Raw genomic sequence first — 15455 nt, 5'->3', positions numbered from 1 at the left:
TATTTCCCCCAGATGATTTTGTTTGGCACTTGAGAAGGATGAGCAGTTCTGAACAGGTGAACAGCCAGCCTTGGCAGGGTGTGCCTGGCCTCCTCCTTCAATCCCATCTCCTGTTAATCTGAGCTCTGTGCAAGTCCTTGAGCCTTCCCTGGAGCTGGAGGGAGCATTGGGCAGAACAGACTGGAAGGTGGTGAGCTTGAGGTGTGACCTGGCCAGGTCCTGTGGGCTCAGAGCAGCAGAAATGCCTCACTCCAGTCATGCTTGTTCCTTGGGGCTCTTCCTGAGCTTTTCCTCCTGCTTTTGGCAGGAGGAGCTGAGTTGGAACTCTGCTGTTCAGCAACCTGGAGTCCTTGGGTTTACAAGGCTGCCTTTGGAGTGCTCTGGAGGTTTTTCTCCTCAGGGACAGTTCCCAGAGGCTCCAGCTGTGTCCCCTTCCCCAGAACAGTGGTCTGAGACAAGGGATAATATCTGTAACTGGGAAAAAATGTCTCTGACCGATTAATTTTTCATCATGACACGGAGATTCTTAGAGAGCAGGTGGGAAATGATGGGCCAAAAAGCACTTGTGCAAGTGGTGGAGAGGGGGAGCTGATCTGTGGGAGGAATAGCTGTCCCTTAATTGCTGCCTTCCTAACAGCTCATCTGTTCTGTCCCATCCCAGGGGATCCATGTCGAGCCTGGAATCTTGCAACAGCGGCTTTTCCCAGCTGAGTGGAGTCACCACATCTTCCAGCCAGTCCCGGAGCAGCTCCCACCTCTCCAGATAGCAGAGCCAAGGCTTCAGCAGCAGGGGGACCCCCGGGGCTGCTCCAGCCCCAAACCAAAGAGCTCCAGGGCTGAGCCTCGGGGCAGTCACAGCCATTTGGACACAGAGAGGTCTCTGGGAGCTGCTTCAACTGCAAAAACTGAAATTCCAAGGGCAGCTTTAGGAGTTTTGGGTCAGCTGCCTCCTTCTCAGTAGCCTCCGTCACCACCTTGGATTTTGGGTGCCTGTGAGTTTGCAGGAATCCGTTCCACTCCACTCCAAAGGGCTCTTCCCATCGGTCCTTTTCCCACAGAAGAGGCTGATGTTGCCTTACCTGTTGGACCTTTAGATAATTCTTGGGTGGCAAAACTAAGGGAATGTCCTGGGTGCCCACAGGGTACTGGTCCCACACTAGACAGTCAAGTGGGCATTCCAGGGGCAGGGCCTTGGAAGGAACTGCCAACACCTGGTTACAGGTAGGACAGTTCAGAAATCACTTCCAGGCCAGACCAAAAACTTCTTCTGGTCTGGCAGGATGCTCTGGGAAATGTGTTGGATTTTTTTAACCCTGCTAAGAAACAAAGTCAAAATTTTTTTTTTTTAGAAATTTCAGGCATTGAATCTGCCTCCAGTGAGTGGCATCTTCCAAACTATTGATTCTTTTTACTCAGGTTTACAGCAATAATGAGTAGGTCTGTCCCATTCCTAAGTGGATGGGAACTGAATCCAATACTAAAGGGCTAAGAAAAGCAATATTTGATTTCCTGAAGGCACAAGATTTTCTGGCAGTATTACAGCACTCGCTTCTTTTAAACATGAGCTCACTTGAAACCTTTCAGAGAGGAGTGTATGTATGTAAGCACTTACTGGAGCCTATTTATTCTATACTAGCTTATTTTAAATTAATTCTTAACTTATTTATAATGTCAGAAATGACTATTTATTAAATACAGTCACCTTTTTTAATGGGATGAACTTTGTTTTAGAAAGGAATAACTGATTGTCTTCAATCCCAAGCAGTCTTTCTGCTTGGGTCCTGATCTTTGTGATCACTGCATGTTCTTGCAAAAGGGCTGCATTGGAATAAGGGCTGTGTCACCTTCCTTGCAAAGAAAGGTGAGAGTCCAGTGCTTTTTTTGGGCAGTTTTTTAGGATTAAGAAACAAGGACTGAGTTCAGGAGTTGTCATGAAGAGGCACCGTCTTCCTACACACCAAAAATGCCATGTTTGTCCCTAAACTTTGATTGTTCCTTTAGTCAGGTTGGGGAGCAAAGTTACCCATGTTCTTGTCCAGGTGAAAAAAAAAGGAGAGCAGGTGTCAAATACTCAGCAAGTTTTTATTCAGGAATCTGTGAAGTTATTCCTTCCTACCCTGCTTTTTGTAATCAATGCTTTTGAAGCACCAGGCTCTGCCAAAGGAGAAGAGAACCAAAATATTTGGGACAATGAGAGACAAAGAACTTGACACGGTTTTCAGTTGTTTGGTGGGGTTTTTAAAGGATTGGAGCCAAGGGAATCACTGTCCACCTTGCATCTCTCCCTGTGAACAGGTAATTTGGTTATGTAGAGCTCAGGAAAGTTCTGATTTCCAATTCTCATTTGTTCCATAGACTTTAATATTTCTCCTAGGCAAATGAAACTTTTTTCTCTGGCATCTCAGCATAACTGGCATCTGATAAAGAAGGACAAATACCACCTTTCCTCTGGAAAGTCAGGAATTCTGGAAGAAAAAGTGCATGTGTGTATCCCTCATGGGAAATCCTTGACCCACAATAAAATCTGGTTCTAGAAACAGATTCCCAAAGCCCCAGGAGCAAACCCAGCCCTGTCCCCCCTGTGCTGTTTCAGGATTTTGCTTTCCTTTCTCACATGGTTGCTCACATCCTACAGTGGCAACATTCCTGTTCCCTGGGTTTGCTCTGGGTAAGAATTGCTTCCTTTGCCCTGTTTTTTTTAATTTTATTTTGAAATGTGGGATATGCTGTTTTCTGCCCACCAGAAGTTTTGGGTGTTTAACTTTTGTCAGTGAAGCACCTGGAACTTGGTCAGTCTCTGAAGAGTGAGGTCAAGGGCTGGTTCCACAGGGTGTTCCTGGCTCTGGGGATATCCCAATCCCAGTTTTTCCTCTTGTCCCTTGGCAGGACCATTCCTCTGCCCATCAGAGATCATGGCACAGGTCTGTGAAGCAGCTTGTGACCTCTCTTTGGCAAGACTGCCTGATTTATCCCACCTCACAATTTACTTTGAAACCAGTTTAAATGATCCAGGATTTTTTTTTTCCTTTTCCTCCTGAATGTTAACAGGAGAAAGGGAGCAACAGCCTGGATGCTGTGCTGTGCTTTTTAAACCTGACCTTGTGAACTGCAGATACCAGAAACACAGAATTCTTCTACATCGCCTTTTTCCTCCCTCAGACGACATCAATGCGCTTTAGAAAATAAACTCAGAGTTTTCTTCACAGTGGGCTGAGTCTGGGAGGGGTCCTGGATCCTCAGAAATCTCCTAAGCCACAACCTTGGGCTGTGGCCTCATTTTGGGTGATGCAGCAAAGCCCTTCCTGCTCCCTCCCTGCTCTGCAGCGAGGCCAATGAGCTCGGGCTGTGTGCAGGGAAGGAGCTGCTAATTAAAAACTGGCTCCCAGGAAATTGGGGCTGTCCCTGGTTCAGATGTTCCCTATGCAAACACAACACCTACCTCAGAGCTGCTGTGGTGTCTCGTGGTGCTGGGGGAGTGCAGGATGCTGTGCCAGAGGTTGCAGTTAAATACAGCCAAGTGTGACACCTTCATTCCCAGGGATGAAACTCTCTGGGTTTGCCCCATTCCCTGGGCTCTGTCCCAGGGCAGGGAAGGGCAAACAGAGTGTGAGGATGGATGGTGGCTGGCCTCAGCTGCCATTCAGGGCACAATCCTGAGCCATTCTGCTGCTCTCTGGTGTGAAGAGGGCTTTGTCCCTGCTGAAGGAGAAGGGCTGAGCTGTGTCACCTCTGCTGGGTGCCAGGGGAGCGCTGAGAGCCGCCACTGGGGCTCTCCCAGGGAGGCACCGGAGCAGCCCCGTCCTTCCTCAGAACAGAATTCCCAACACTCACCCCCGGCCAGGGAATCCTGAGTGACTGAGAGGCAGCTGTGTTCCTCTGCTCAGCCAGCTCACTTCTGTCCCTTCCCTTCCAGGAACTGTGAGTAACAATTTGTAATCCCAGTTTGCTTTATTGGCAAAAGGCTTTGAAAATGCCACAATCCACTGGCAATTCCCAGTAGGAAGTGGCAAGCCCAGCTGTCCACCACACTGGGCTGGGAAGCTGCTGGGGCTGAGGCTCCAGGCAGGGAATCCCTCATTTCAAAAGGCATTTTATAAACTCACACTGCTTTAATATCCCAAATGTTTGCACTGTGAGCAATTAATGCAAGGAACAGCTATTAGGGACTTACTTGACAGCAGCTGTCAAAGATTCCTGCATGCAATTAACTTTAATATTCCTCCAACACATTTGTGATGCTCCTTATATCTGATTATTTCTCTCTTGGAAGATGAAATTGGAGTCAAGTCACATTTACTGGATTTTAGTGACACCGACGCCCACTTCCAAGCTCTCAGTTACACGTGTATTAAATGGGCATTAATTAAGTTTTTTAGCAGTACTTTCCTTTGCAGCTGGCTTTGGTTTTATACATTGAAATTTTAATTTTTCTCAGCCAAAACCCCCAAACCTCCTGTAAAAGCCCACTGCAGGGCACTGAAATAACAGATGTCCTCCAGTGCTGGTGTTTGTGGGTCCTGGTAGAGCTGTACTTTTGGGTATGTGAGAAATAAAACATCTCTGAGAACATGTGGACTTGTTTGATTCAAACTATTGATTTCAAATTGTTGAAATTGCAGGACAATTAAAATTGAAGCCTGTGTGCTGCTCTCTTGCCCCCAGAAGTAGAAGTAAGGCTCCTATTCACTCTTTGCTACTTTTTAACTAAAACATTTGGGCTTTTTTCTACAGTATCAGCATCTTTTGCTTAGTTTCCTAGCACATCCTGCAGTGTGGGTGTTATTAAAAATAAAAGAGCCCCTGCGTTCCACTGGGTGGCTGAGCTTAAACTGGGAAAGGATCAGCTCCTTCTGCAGCTGCACATCACAAATTCTGAGCTTCAGGCACATAGCACTAATAGACTTTATTCAAGTTTCAAATAACGTTCTGTAAATCATAGAAAAATAGAGTCTCTTGGTTACAGGCTGATTTGATGCCAACACTGGCACAGAAATCACACATCCTTTACTTGGAGAGGTAAAAAGGGAGTGAATGCATAAAAATGTGTGGGGCTCAGACAGGCTCTCACCCCTCTGCAGCATCCAAGGGGCTCGTCCAAGGCTGGGTCTTCCCTCACAGGGAAGCAAACTCACTGTTTTCAAGTAACTGTGCAAGGGTGTGTCCCAGATTCCCAGAGGAGGTGCTGAGGATCCTGACGGGGCTGGAGATCTTGCTGGTCCCTCTGAGGAGTGCCCAGCTGGGGCAGGGCAGCCCAGTCTGTGTCATGCCAGCCCTGCCAGGCTGTCCCTGTCTGTGCCCCTCCCCACAGGAACAGCTCCAGGCTCTGTCAGTGCCCACGGAGCCGAGCAGAGCCTTTGGCCCCTGGGAGTTGGACAGATGCACAAATGGAACCTGGGACCTGGCAGAGCTTTTTGTGGTGCTGTGCTGCAGGAGCTGCCCCAAAACACAGCACTCATCACCCTCTGGGGCTGCTCTGGCCTGAGGATTGGTCAGACAACACTCCAGCCCTGCACTGGGCTGTCACAACCCTGCGTGGCTGGGAGAGGAGGGCTCTGCTGGCACTGGCTGCTGCAACTGCTTCAACATTTTAGAACTTTTTGTCACTTTTCTGATTAAAATCTGAGCTTAGCAAGGAAGGGCACACATTGACTGTAATACCCTTAAGCCCAGCTTTGTACTAGAGGCAGTTTAACTTGCATCTTAAAAAGCACTGCTTGGGTGAGCAGGGATCTTTCTGAAGTACCTGTAACTTGCATCCCTCACCTGTTTCACTCAAGTTTTGGGAGGAACCAGCCCCTCTGGAACCTGCAGCTGTGGAATTCCCTGACCCAAGGGATGTCCTGCATCCCCTAATGCTGCAGTTCTGGGTGCTGGGGCAGCAGAGGAAAGGAAACCACAGCCCCAACAGGGCAGTTCTTGGGCTGAGGTTCCTCAGACAGCAGTTTGAGGCTTGCAGTGGGAACAGCCCCAGTCCCAGTCGGTGCTGAGGGGCAATGCAGGGTGAAATACCTCATCCCATCCATGACTCTAAAGGAACTCCTGGTTTGGCTCCTGAGTGTCCTCAGGCTCCTGAACATCCTCCTGGTCCCAGGCAGCAGAGGTGGGGCTGTGAGGGGTGTCCCCGTTGATGTCCCTCAGGGGGAGGTAGCGATAGTCCCGGTCCTGGTGCTGCCGCCCCCGCAGCGCCAGCCCCACGTTCCCCAGGACACTCAGCACAAGCAGCAGAGCCAAGGCAGAGCTCAGGGACAGCCACCAGCTTCTGTGGGACACACAAATCACATCACCAACAGCTCACCTGTGGCACACGTGCCCACTGTGCAGAGGATTGTCCCTTCTCTGTGTTCCCAAGCTTCTGGCCCTGCTCTCAGGCAGGAGAGAACCAGGGAATCGTTCAGGTTGGAAAAGCCCTCCAAGATCGAGTCCAACCATTAACAGTGCCAAGGCCACCACTTACCCATGTCCCCAACTGCCACATCCACACAGCTTCTAAATGCCCCCAGGGATGGGGACTCCACCACCTCCCTGGGCACCCTGTACCAGGGCCTGACCATCCTTTCCAAGAAGGAATTTCCCCAATATCCAAACTAAACCTCTCCTGGCACAACTTGAGGCCATTTCCCCTTGTCCTGTCCCTGTTCCTGGGAGCACAGCCCGACCCCCTGGCTGTCCCCTCCTGTGAGGGGGTTGTGGAGAGTGAGGACGCCCCTCCTGAGCAGACTGAACACCCCCCCATGCTCTGTGACAGCCCTTGAGGTGCACAGTGAGCACCACACACTTACTCTGACAGAGAGAATTTTTCTTTGCTCTTTTCTTTTTTCTGGGAAACCAAACACTGTCCAGCTGGAAAACAGAGGGAAGAAAGGTGGGGCAGGGTTTAAAATTCCACTAAGAAGAGCAAAGTTAAGCAGAGCTTGTGACTATGCAAACACCATTATTCACTAAAGGTACTCTCCCAGCTGTTTCCCAAAGCCCAGCCCCTGCAGTCGGTACCTCTGTGTAAGCGGTCCTGCAGTGCCCCGTGCTGGCTGATGTTGCAGCTGCCCGTCTCGGGGTCACAGGGACACGAGTGGTCACACGCACAGCGGCTCTGGCAGCTCGGCCCAAACCAGCCCAGGGGACACTCTGGGGATGGGATCACAAAGGGATTGGTCATTGCCAAAGCTCCACCTGCTCTGAGGCTGTGGCTGCAGCTCCCTCAGCTCAGCTGAGCCTGCAGCAGCCTGGGAGCACCATGCTGGGAGTTCAGGGCTGCTCTTTGGTGTGCCCCAGAGGGGATTGTGTAAAACTGGGATCATGGAATCATGGAATGGTTGGAGTTGGAAGGGAGTTTAAAGCTCATCTTGCTCCAACCCCCTGCCATGGGCAGGGACACCTTCCTCTATGCCCCAAGCCCCATCCAACCTGGCCTTGGACACTTCCAGGGATCCAGGGGCAGCCACAGCTGCTCTGGGCAGCATCTCTGGGATGGGATTGGCTCAGTGTTCCCAGGCTGGAGCAGAACATCACTGACAGAATCAGCCAGCCAGGAAGCTCAGACCCCACTGTAATAAACTCATTCACTCAGATACAGGGGAGCCTGGAGTGGTTACATGAGGCAGAACAGGGCCAGCTCTGCTAGCACTGGCACAAGGAGAGCGAGAGTGAGATGGCAGGACAGCCCTCTGGAACATTCCACAGGCACTGACCTGCAGCACCTGAAGCATGGGCTACAGCATGGGCCCTGGAGCAGGGGATATTTTGTGCCCACTTAAGGGCTGTCAGAAAATAATGCAGTTCTTTGGGGCTGACACTAACCAGGAATCCACAATTTTCTGTTGCTGAAGCAAATTCCTCTTTCCTTTCTGCTCCTTCCTCTCCTTTTTAGCCCATTTGGGTAGGACAGGCAGGCCCAGAAGAGCTCTGGGGCAGAGGTGAGCAATCCCAGCACTCAGCCACAGCTCAGGATGTGCAGGGATGCTCAGCAATGAGCTGAATGTGTGCCCTGAACAAGGAGCAAGGGCTTGAGTGTCCCACACCAAGCCAATTGTAGATGCTCCAGCTGCAATTAAACTCACACTGCCAGAAAAGAGCAGCCCAGCCCACGGGGTGGCCTTTCCCTTCCCTGCTCCCCTGGGGCAGGCAGCTGCTGGAAAGTGGTTCCCAGTCCCCTCTCCCAGGCTGTGAAGAGCCAGTGGAGTAGCAGTCAGTATTTACCTTCAGTGCAGTTGCTGCCAGTCCAGCCGGCGTCACACAGGCATCCAGCTGTGCAAACACATGCAACAGGCATTACTGACAGCAAAAAAACACTTGCAAGCAGCAAGGACTTGAAATTAGGAGCCTCTGCCTCTTGAGGTGACCTCTCACCCCTGCCAGCAAACCCCCAGAGGAGAAACCTGTGCTCACACAAAGGGTGGGCTCACACACACCCCCCTCCCCAGCTGCCAAATGCAGCAGAATCCCTGCTGATGGCATTCCCTGGGATCAGCTCTGGGTCAGCTACACCTGTACCCACCAAGCTCTGCCCAGCCACTGCACTGGGACACGCTTGAACAAGAGTCAGGAGGACAGGAAGAGGGTAATGGGACTGGGCACAAGGGGCAGAAGCTGGGGGCAGCCATTCCAGCAATCCCTAGGTTCAGATTCATAGAAAAGCAGCAACTGCACACTTGTAAAAGCTATGAAGTAGGAAAGGCAAGTGAAGAAGGAACAGTAAGGGGAGGGGACAGAAGCAGCTGTTGTCACACAGCGTAACACACAGCCCTGCCCATCAGCAGCCTCACAAGAAACCCAGAGCACAACCCTGGGGCAGAAAGGGAAACCGAGGCACAGAGCTTGCACACAGCCAGCCCCAAGCCCCAGCCCAGCCCTGCTGCCAGCTCCTCAAGGCAAGGTGTTCTGATCAGGAGAGGGGAAGCAAGCAGCCCCACCCCCCCAGGGATACCCGGCAGGCAGGTGGGATATTCCCCAGGGCTATTCCCCAGGGCTATTCCCCAGGGCTATTCCCCAGGGATATTCCCCAGGGCTATTGCCCAGGGCTATTCCCCAGGGCTATTCCCCAGGGCTATTCCCCAGGGCTATTCCCCAGGGATGCACAGGCCAGGCCGTGCTCTCCCTGCAGCGCCCCTCGCTGTCAGCCCGCAGGGACTCACAGGCGCTGCAGACGCCGTGCAGGCTGCAGTTGGCAGGGCCGCAGTCCAGGGTGTCGCAGGCAGGACCTGCCCAGAAGGGGCCGTGGCAGTGGCACTGGCCGGCCACGCAGAGCCCGTGGCCGCTGCAGTCGGGGGGGTCACAGCCCGGCTCGTGCACACACACCACCGTGGAGATGCTCCGGGGACACCGCCACATGCTGTCAAAGGAGCTGGGACAGCACAGGGGACAGCGTGAGCTGAGCCAGCACTGCCCTGCCCAGCCCAACCCAACAGCCGTCCCAGAGATTTCCTCCTGATCCACACTGGCAAATGGGAACATTAATACTGGGAAAATACAATAACAAAACCACATTGGAGTCAATGTTTTAACTGAGTTATAAATCCCATCTGATAGGTATCATTTCAAACATGGAATTACAGAAGCAACACAGTCTCCCTTAAAGCAGTCCCAGCTTCCCTCATTTTGGCATCCAGCAGACGTTTTCATGAATGTTTTTTGCTTTGATATAAATTATATCACTGTAGTTATGGCAACTGAATGTTAAATCCCTTCATGTTTACAGTCAGAACTGGGTAAAAGTTGAATTTAAAACAAAATATTCTTTAGATTCCCCCCAGTGAGGAAGGGCAGGGTCTCCCAGTCAATGTTTCTCTTCCATAATAATAAGCTGCTGACAGATCTCTGCTAATTCCCATGGATGTGCAGCTCTGAATCTCCCAGACTAAGAGCTGCTGCCTTATCCGATTCCCACATCAGCTACTCAGTCAAAGCCACAGCTTTGCTGCCTGTCTGGAACCAGCTCAGTTTTAATCCTGGATGACTAAGTGGAAAAAAACATGGAGCCACTCAATCTCTTTAAGTTCTAGAGCTGCTCTCTCCAGCAGATCCTGTCAGCTGCCTTTGCTGTGCCCTTCCAGGCAGGCCAGGGCATGGGGCTGGGCTCTGCACCCTGACAGGAGCTGCAAGGCCCGGGGGCAGCCCTGGGCACAAGGCAGCAGCACCTACCAGTGCTCAGAGGGGTAGTTGGCCAGGGTCCCGTTCAGCACCAGCGTGGCAGAGCCTCCACCATCCAGGTTGATAGCGTTGATGACTCCCTGCTGCTTCAGGAACTCTGCCATTTCCCACAGGTTGACCCTGCAAAGCAGAGGTTGTTTGCTGATTTGCCTTCAGTGAAGCTGTTGGATCAGGAGCTTGTTCTCTGTGTGGTGGAAGGGGAAGCTCTCCCATCCCAAGCACCCTCAGGAGGGCTGGGTGAGCCTTTTCTGGCTCTCCTGAGCTCTGCAAGCCTCTGCCTTAAAACATGTCCCTGACATTTGCAGTGTCCCTCCAGTCCCAGGAATTTAAGACCTTACCCCAGCCCTCACCCTCTGGATTCTGTCTGTCCATCCACATGAACCAAGACCAGCTGGCCCTGACGGTCGTGTCCCACCGCAGTCCTGGCTGAGATGACATTGATGAACCTGTCGAAGGTTCCTGCAGGACAGGGAACAATTCACACTCAGCTGGGGGACAGAATGGGCTGTTAAGACACATCTGTCTGTGAAAGGGCTCCCAGCAAGGGCCTCATCTGAACTGAAACACAGTGAGAGCACAGCCCGGGCTCCCCTTGCTCATCCAAGCCCTACAAAAGTACTCTTGATTAAGATTTTGTCAGGCACAGAGACAAAGCAGGGGACTCACAATCCCTTGGCTTTAAACTCCTGTAAGAGGCACATGCTTTGAATTTCTCTGGACAGGTTAGACAGGATAGGAATTCTTCCCTGGGAGGGTGGAGAGGCCCTGGCACAGGGTGCCCAGAGAAGCTGTGGCTGCCCCTGGATCCCTGCAAGTGTCCAAGGCCAGGCTGGACAGGGCTTGGAGCAACCTGGAATGGTGGAAGGTGTCCCTGCCCATGGGAGTGGTGTGGAATAAGATGGTCTTTAAGGTCCTTCCAACCCAAACTATTCCATGATTCTATGAAAGTTGGACTTCTTAAGTGCCCCTTCTCCCAAGAGTCCCAGGAGGACAATCCATGGCCAGGCTGAAGCCAGGCCCCACAATATTTACCTGTGGTTTGAGTGTCACCACACTCGGCCGCCCGGCTCTGGTTGATGTACACCTCTCCATTCCTCAGCAGCCAAACCACCCCACTGACAAGCTGCACAAAAGGGTTTGATTGATCCAGGACATCCTCCTCAGACAGGTAACTAGGAACAGAGGGCAGGAGGGTTACCCACAGTCACAGCATGTCATGTTAAAGCCTCTCCTGCTGCCAGCAGGCTCCTGAAGCAGGGAGAAGGGCAGAAGGAGGCAGAATGAAGGATAGCGACATCCAGAACCAGGGGTCAAGCAGCGTGAAACATCATTTAGCAGCCAGAGCAGCCCCTGTTCTCTGTTCTTCTGCACAAACCTACAGCTAATGATGGTCCCAGGCCACTGTGCCTGAAACAACACAGCCAGCAATGCCAGCAATGGCAGCAATGGGGCCAGTGGATCCAAGCCAGAGTAACGAGGGCAGAAAACACCTGGCAGAACACGAGGACAGAGCCACTGCCAAATACTCAGGGATCTGTGGAAGCAGCTGTAACATCTTGCTGCCTGTCAGCTTCTATTCTCCAAAAATGTGACACCAAACAGATTTGGAGCTACAGCATCCAGCCTGCCTGCAGCTGCACTGGATGCTCCAGCTCCTTCCATCTGGGAAGGAGGTTCCCCTGCTCCTGCAGACAGCAAAAGGACTGCTCAGCTGCCACCTCCATGCTCGGGTGTTGTGTGTCACCACAGGCTGCTTCCCGAGGGATGCTGCTCCCTCCTGAGTCAGGGTGATGAGGAACACCTGCCTCATCAGAGCCTGCTGCTGGGGGATGTTTGCAACTGAGAGGCTGGGAGCAGGGGCTGGAGCTGGACAGCTGTGCTCTGCCAGAGAGTTTGGGTTTAAAGGTGACTTTTTTGATGTCTTGTGGGACCTGGATGCCCAACTTTTACTTGTTTGGTATCCGTGACTGTGGGCAAACAAAGCTTTATGCTTTGTAGAAAAGTGTAACTGTAAATACCTGAACGGAAAAATATGCAAAACTAATTCCCTTTTCCCATGGGAAAGAAACAAGAAGACAACATGAACATGGCTGAAAATAGATCAAACTACAAAACAGTTTGGGCAGGGACTGACAGCTTATAAAGCCTGGATTCACCCACTCAGCCCAGAGAGCGGCAGCAGCTTTGCAGGGTGGGGTAACTGAGTCCTGCTGGTCATGATGCAGGGTGAAAAACTGAAGTTGTGAACAACTTTCCCCACTGTCCTGACAGCCAAAATGATTTACACCTAAACTATTTTTCTGATCATGATTTGGAAGGCACAAAGCCACCAAACACCACGACAGCTCCATTTACCAGGGACAGCCTGCCAGAGCTGGGGAGCAGCAGGGCAGAGCTGAGGTTAAGGACTCAGTGACTCTGAAATTGCTGCTGGTCCCCTCTGCAGAAGCTCCCTCACAGGAGGGACATGTCACTGACCCACACAGCCCCTCTCTCACATAAACCAAGGCCATGATACTCAGGGCTGTCAGAATGGCTGCAGGATAAAGCCCTGGCTTGGCACACTCAGTGTGGCTTTGCAGGGATCCTTCTTGAGGCCTGGGAGTGAGCTACCACAAGGGTGGAGGATGCAGCTTCCAGGTTGCTGCTGCATCTTCTGAGACCATCAGAAGGGTCCTGGGAACCCTTCTGTGACTTTTAGGATCCTCCTGCTGCTGGGGAAGGGCATCTCCTGGAGGTGTTGGAAATATCAAATATCTAAGTCAAATATTCCTCATCAGAGGGTGATCAGAGCTTCTGTCTCAAGGTGCTTGGGGAGGGCCACATGCCCTGGTGAGCAAGAGGCCAATGGCACCTGGCCTGGACCAGCCACAGTGTGGCCACAGGCCCAGGGCAGTGACCATCCCCTGTGCTGGGCAGTGCTGAGACACCTCCAGTCCTGGGGACAGTCCTGGGCCCCTCGTGACAGGAAGGACATCAAGGGGCTGGAGCAGCAGGAGCAGCTGAGGGAGCTGGGAAAGGGGCTCAGCCTGGAGAAAAGGAGGCTCAGGGGGCCCTTCTGGCTCTGCACAACTCCCTGACAGGAGGGGACAGCCGGGGGGAGTTGGGCTCTGCTCCCAGGGAACAGGGACAGGAGGAGAGGGAACGGCCTCAAGTTGTGCCAGAAGAGGTTTAGGTTACATATGGGGAAAATTCCTTAATGGAAAGGGTGGTCAGGCACTGACACAGCTGCCCAGGGCAGTGGTGGAGTCACTGCCCTTAAAGTGTTCCAGAAAAGTGTTAATATGGTCAATCACAGGTTTTCCCAGAGAGGATGTAGTCTCCATTCTTGGAGATGTTCAAAATCCAACCAGACATGGCCCTGAGCAGCCATCCAACCTGTGCTGAGCAGGGTGAGGCACCTCCTGAGGTCCCTTCCAAAGCCCAGCCTCTCTGTACTGCCACCAGAGCACACACACTCCACTCTGCATCTCTTTTGTGGTCAACACAGAGCCCTCCCCCCTTCCACCCCACCCAGTGTCCCTACTGCACACTGGGAGAGCAGACACTGGAACCTAAGCAGCTGGGGATCATAACTTACTGAGCTACTTTTCATCCTAGGACACGAGCCCAGGGCCACAGAAATAGCTCCACGAGGTACAGCTAGAACATCCCCAGCTTCAGCACTCCAAGTGAGCTTCTGTTCTAACTGGGGAGGCCAAAGAGGCAGTGCTGGGATGAGCTTTGTGCCCAGTGATGCCTGAGAGTCTTCAGGCTAGAGAGCATTCTCCAAACACCCCCCAGCTCTTACCCAAACACCATGGTGCCATCTTTCCGGATGCCAAACTGAGCGTTTTGTAGGCCTCCAGAGTCTCTCACCAGCTTTCCATCGCTCACAACATTCCCAAGGCACTCTCCAGTTTCCATGTTAAAGTACCCGCCGTTCTGGGCCACCAGACACTTCCTGAGTTTTGCAGTCTCCTCCACGGTGGCTCTGCGTTGAGCCAGGCAGCCGCCGGCACCGCCCGGCTCCAGCACAGAGAAGGTGCTCAGCGGGTTCCTCACGAAAGTGAAGTGCCCATAGATCACCTTGCGGTCGCTGCCCTCTGGGTGGATGTACGAGACAAACGTTCTGGTGACAGCCACCGGGCCGGCCGTGCTGTTGTCGCCGGGCCACGCTTCGTGGGTGATGTTGCCGTATTTGACGGGCTGGCAGTCCCTGACGTGCCGGTGGCTGTGCCGGGGGCCGTGCTGCCGGGGCGGGTAGGGCTGCAGCAGAGGCTCGCTGAGGGGGCTCCTGCAATGACAACACCCGCTTGTCCCGAGGCCGCAAACGCGGGCTGCTGAGAGCGGCGCAGCTCTGGGTGGGCACGGCGTCGCTGACACCCCAGGCCCGCTTCTCCCGCGTCCCCGCTGTGACCCACCGCGGCTCAAGGGCGGCTGTCCCGCTCGGCACCCGCTCCACCAGCCCGACCTCAGGGCACCGGGAGCCCCCGGAGCCGGGCACGGCCGCGCCCCGGGACAGGGGGTGCCCAGACACTCACCCGGCGCCGCGGGCCACCTGCAGCAAGCCGAGCACCGCCAACGCGGCCGCCAGGGCCGTCCCGACCCCCGCTCGCCCCGATCCCCGTCCCGGGGCCGGGCCCGCCCCGACCCCCGCACGGCCGGGACCCGCGGCACCCGCGGCCCCACACGCCGCCATCTTGGCGGGCGCCTGGCGCGTGGGCGGTGGCAGCGCCCTCTGGCGGCTGGCGGGGCCGGGAGGGCGTCGGACCGGGACCGGGGCAGCTCCCTCAGGAACACGGACCGGGAACCCGGGACAGCTCCCTCAGGAACACGGGCCGGGAACCCGGGACAGAGCTCCCACAGGAACACGGACCGGGAACCCGGGACAGAGCTCCGGACACGGGCCGGGAACCCGGGACAGCTCCCACAGGAACACGGGCCGGGAACCCGGGACAGAGCTCCGGACACGGGCCGGGAACCCGGGACAGAGCTCCGGACACGGACCGGGAACCCGGGACAGAGCTCCGGACACGGGCCGGGAAGCCGGGACAGAGCTCCGGACACGGACCGGGAAGCCGGGACAGAGCTCCGGACACGGGCCGAGAACACGGGACAGCTCCCACAGGAACACGGGCCGGGGGTCCGGCTCTTTCCTCACAACACCTCTGACACTCCCGCGTGTGGGAGCAGCACAGCACACATGGCCCTTACAGCCGCTGCAGATCCACCAGCCCCTTTCAGAGAATTAAGACTGTGTCCGTTTTCTAGAAGGGAAAAATAACTACTCTGAGGAAATGATGGTAGATTCAGGTAGCTCTGGGATATCC

The 15455-nt window shown here is 53.7% G+C and overlaps 2 protein-coding genes across 2 annotated transcripts in view; one reads left to right on the top strand and one right to left on the bottom strand.

The window, feature by feature from the left end:
• SEC14L5 (SEC14 like lipid binding 5) overlaps window positions 1–4573 on the top strand; it is a 40329-nt gene extending 35756 nt beyond the window's left edge. The window contains exon 17 of the mRNA XM_058849640.1: window positions 662–4573. Coding sequence (XP_058705623.1) covers window positions 662–767 — 106 coding nt within the window. The 3' untranslated portion in view covers window positions 768–4573. The remainder of the gene's footprint in view (window positions 1–661) is intronic.
• Window positions 4574–4878: 305 nt separating this feature from the next.
• Window positions 4879–14844, bottom strand: NAGPA (N-acetylglucosamine-1-phosphodiester alpha-N-acetylglucosaminidase). The gene is made up of 10 exons (XM_058849650.1): window positions 14667–14844; window positions 13934–14419; window positions 11176–11315; window positions 10494–10602; window positions 10135–10263; window positions 9129–9337; window positions 8194–8241; window positions 6991–7122; window positions 6780–6840; window positions 4879–6259 (listed from the first exon to the last, which is right to left on the bottom strand). The coding sequence occupies exons 1-10, from the start codon at window positions 14822–14824 to the stop codon at window positions 6028–6030; spliced, it is 1704 nt and encodes a 567-aa protein (XP_058705633.1). The 5' UTR covers window positions 14825–14844; the 3' UTR covers window positions 4879–6027.
• Window positions 14845–15455: the final 611 nt, after the last annotated feature.

This window comes from Poecile atricapillus, chromosome 14, assembly GCF_030490865.1.
Source record: "Poecile atricapillus isolate bPoeAtr1 chromosome 14, bPoeAtr1.hap1, whole genome shotgun sequence".
Taxonomy (NCBI): domain Eukaryota; kingdom Metazoa; phylum Chordata; class Aves; order Passeriformes; family Paridae; genus Poecile; species Poecile atricapillus.
The sequence above is the reverse complement of the archived record's forward strand: the minus strand, read 5'-3'. Positions and strand labels throughout refer to the sequence as shown.

Coding starts and splice junctions, on each gene's coding strand:
- NAGPA (XM_058849650.1), bottom strand. CDS start 14,824: ATGGCGGCGTGTGGGGCCGCGGGTGCCGCGGGTCCCGGCCGTGCGGGG. Junction 10,264..10,493: donor GGACAGACAGAATCCAGAGG/GTGAGGGCTGGG, acceptor TCTGCTTTGCAG/GGTCAACCTGTGGGAAATGG. Junction 7,123..8,193: donor TGGCAGCAACTGCACTGAAG/GTAAATACTGAC, acceptor TCCCATCCCCAG/AGTGTCCCCTGGGCTGGTTT.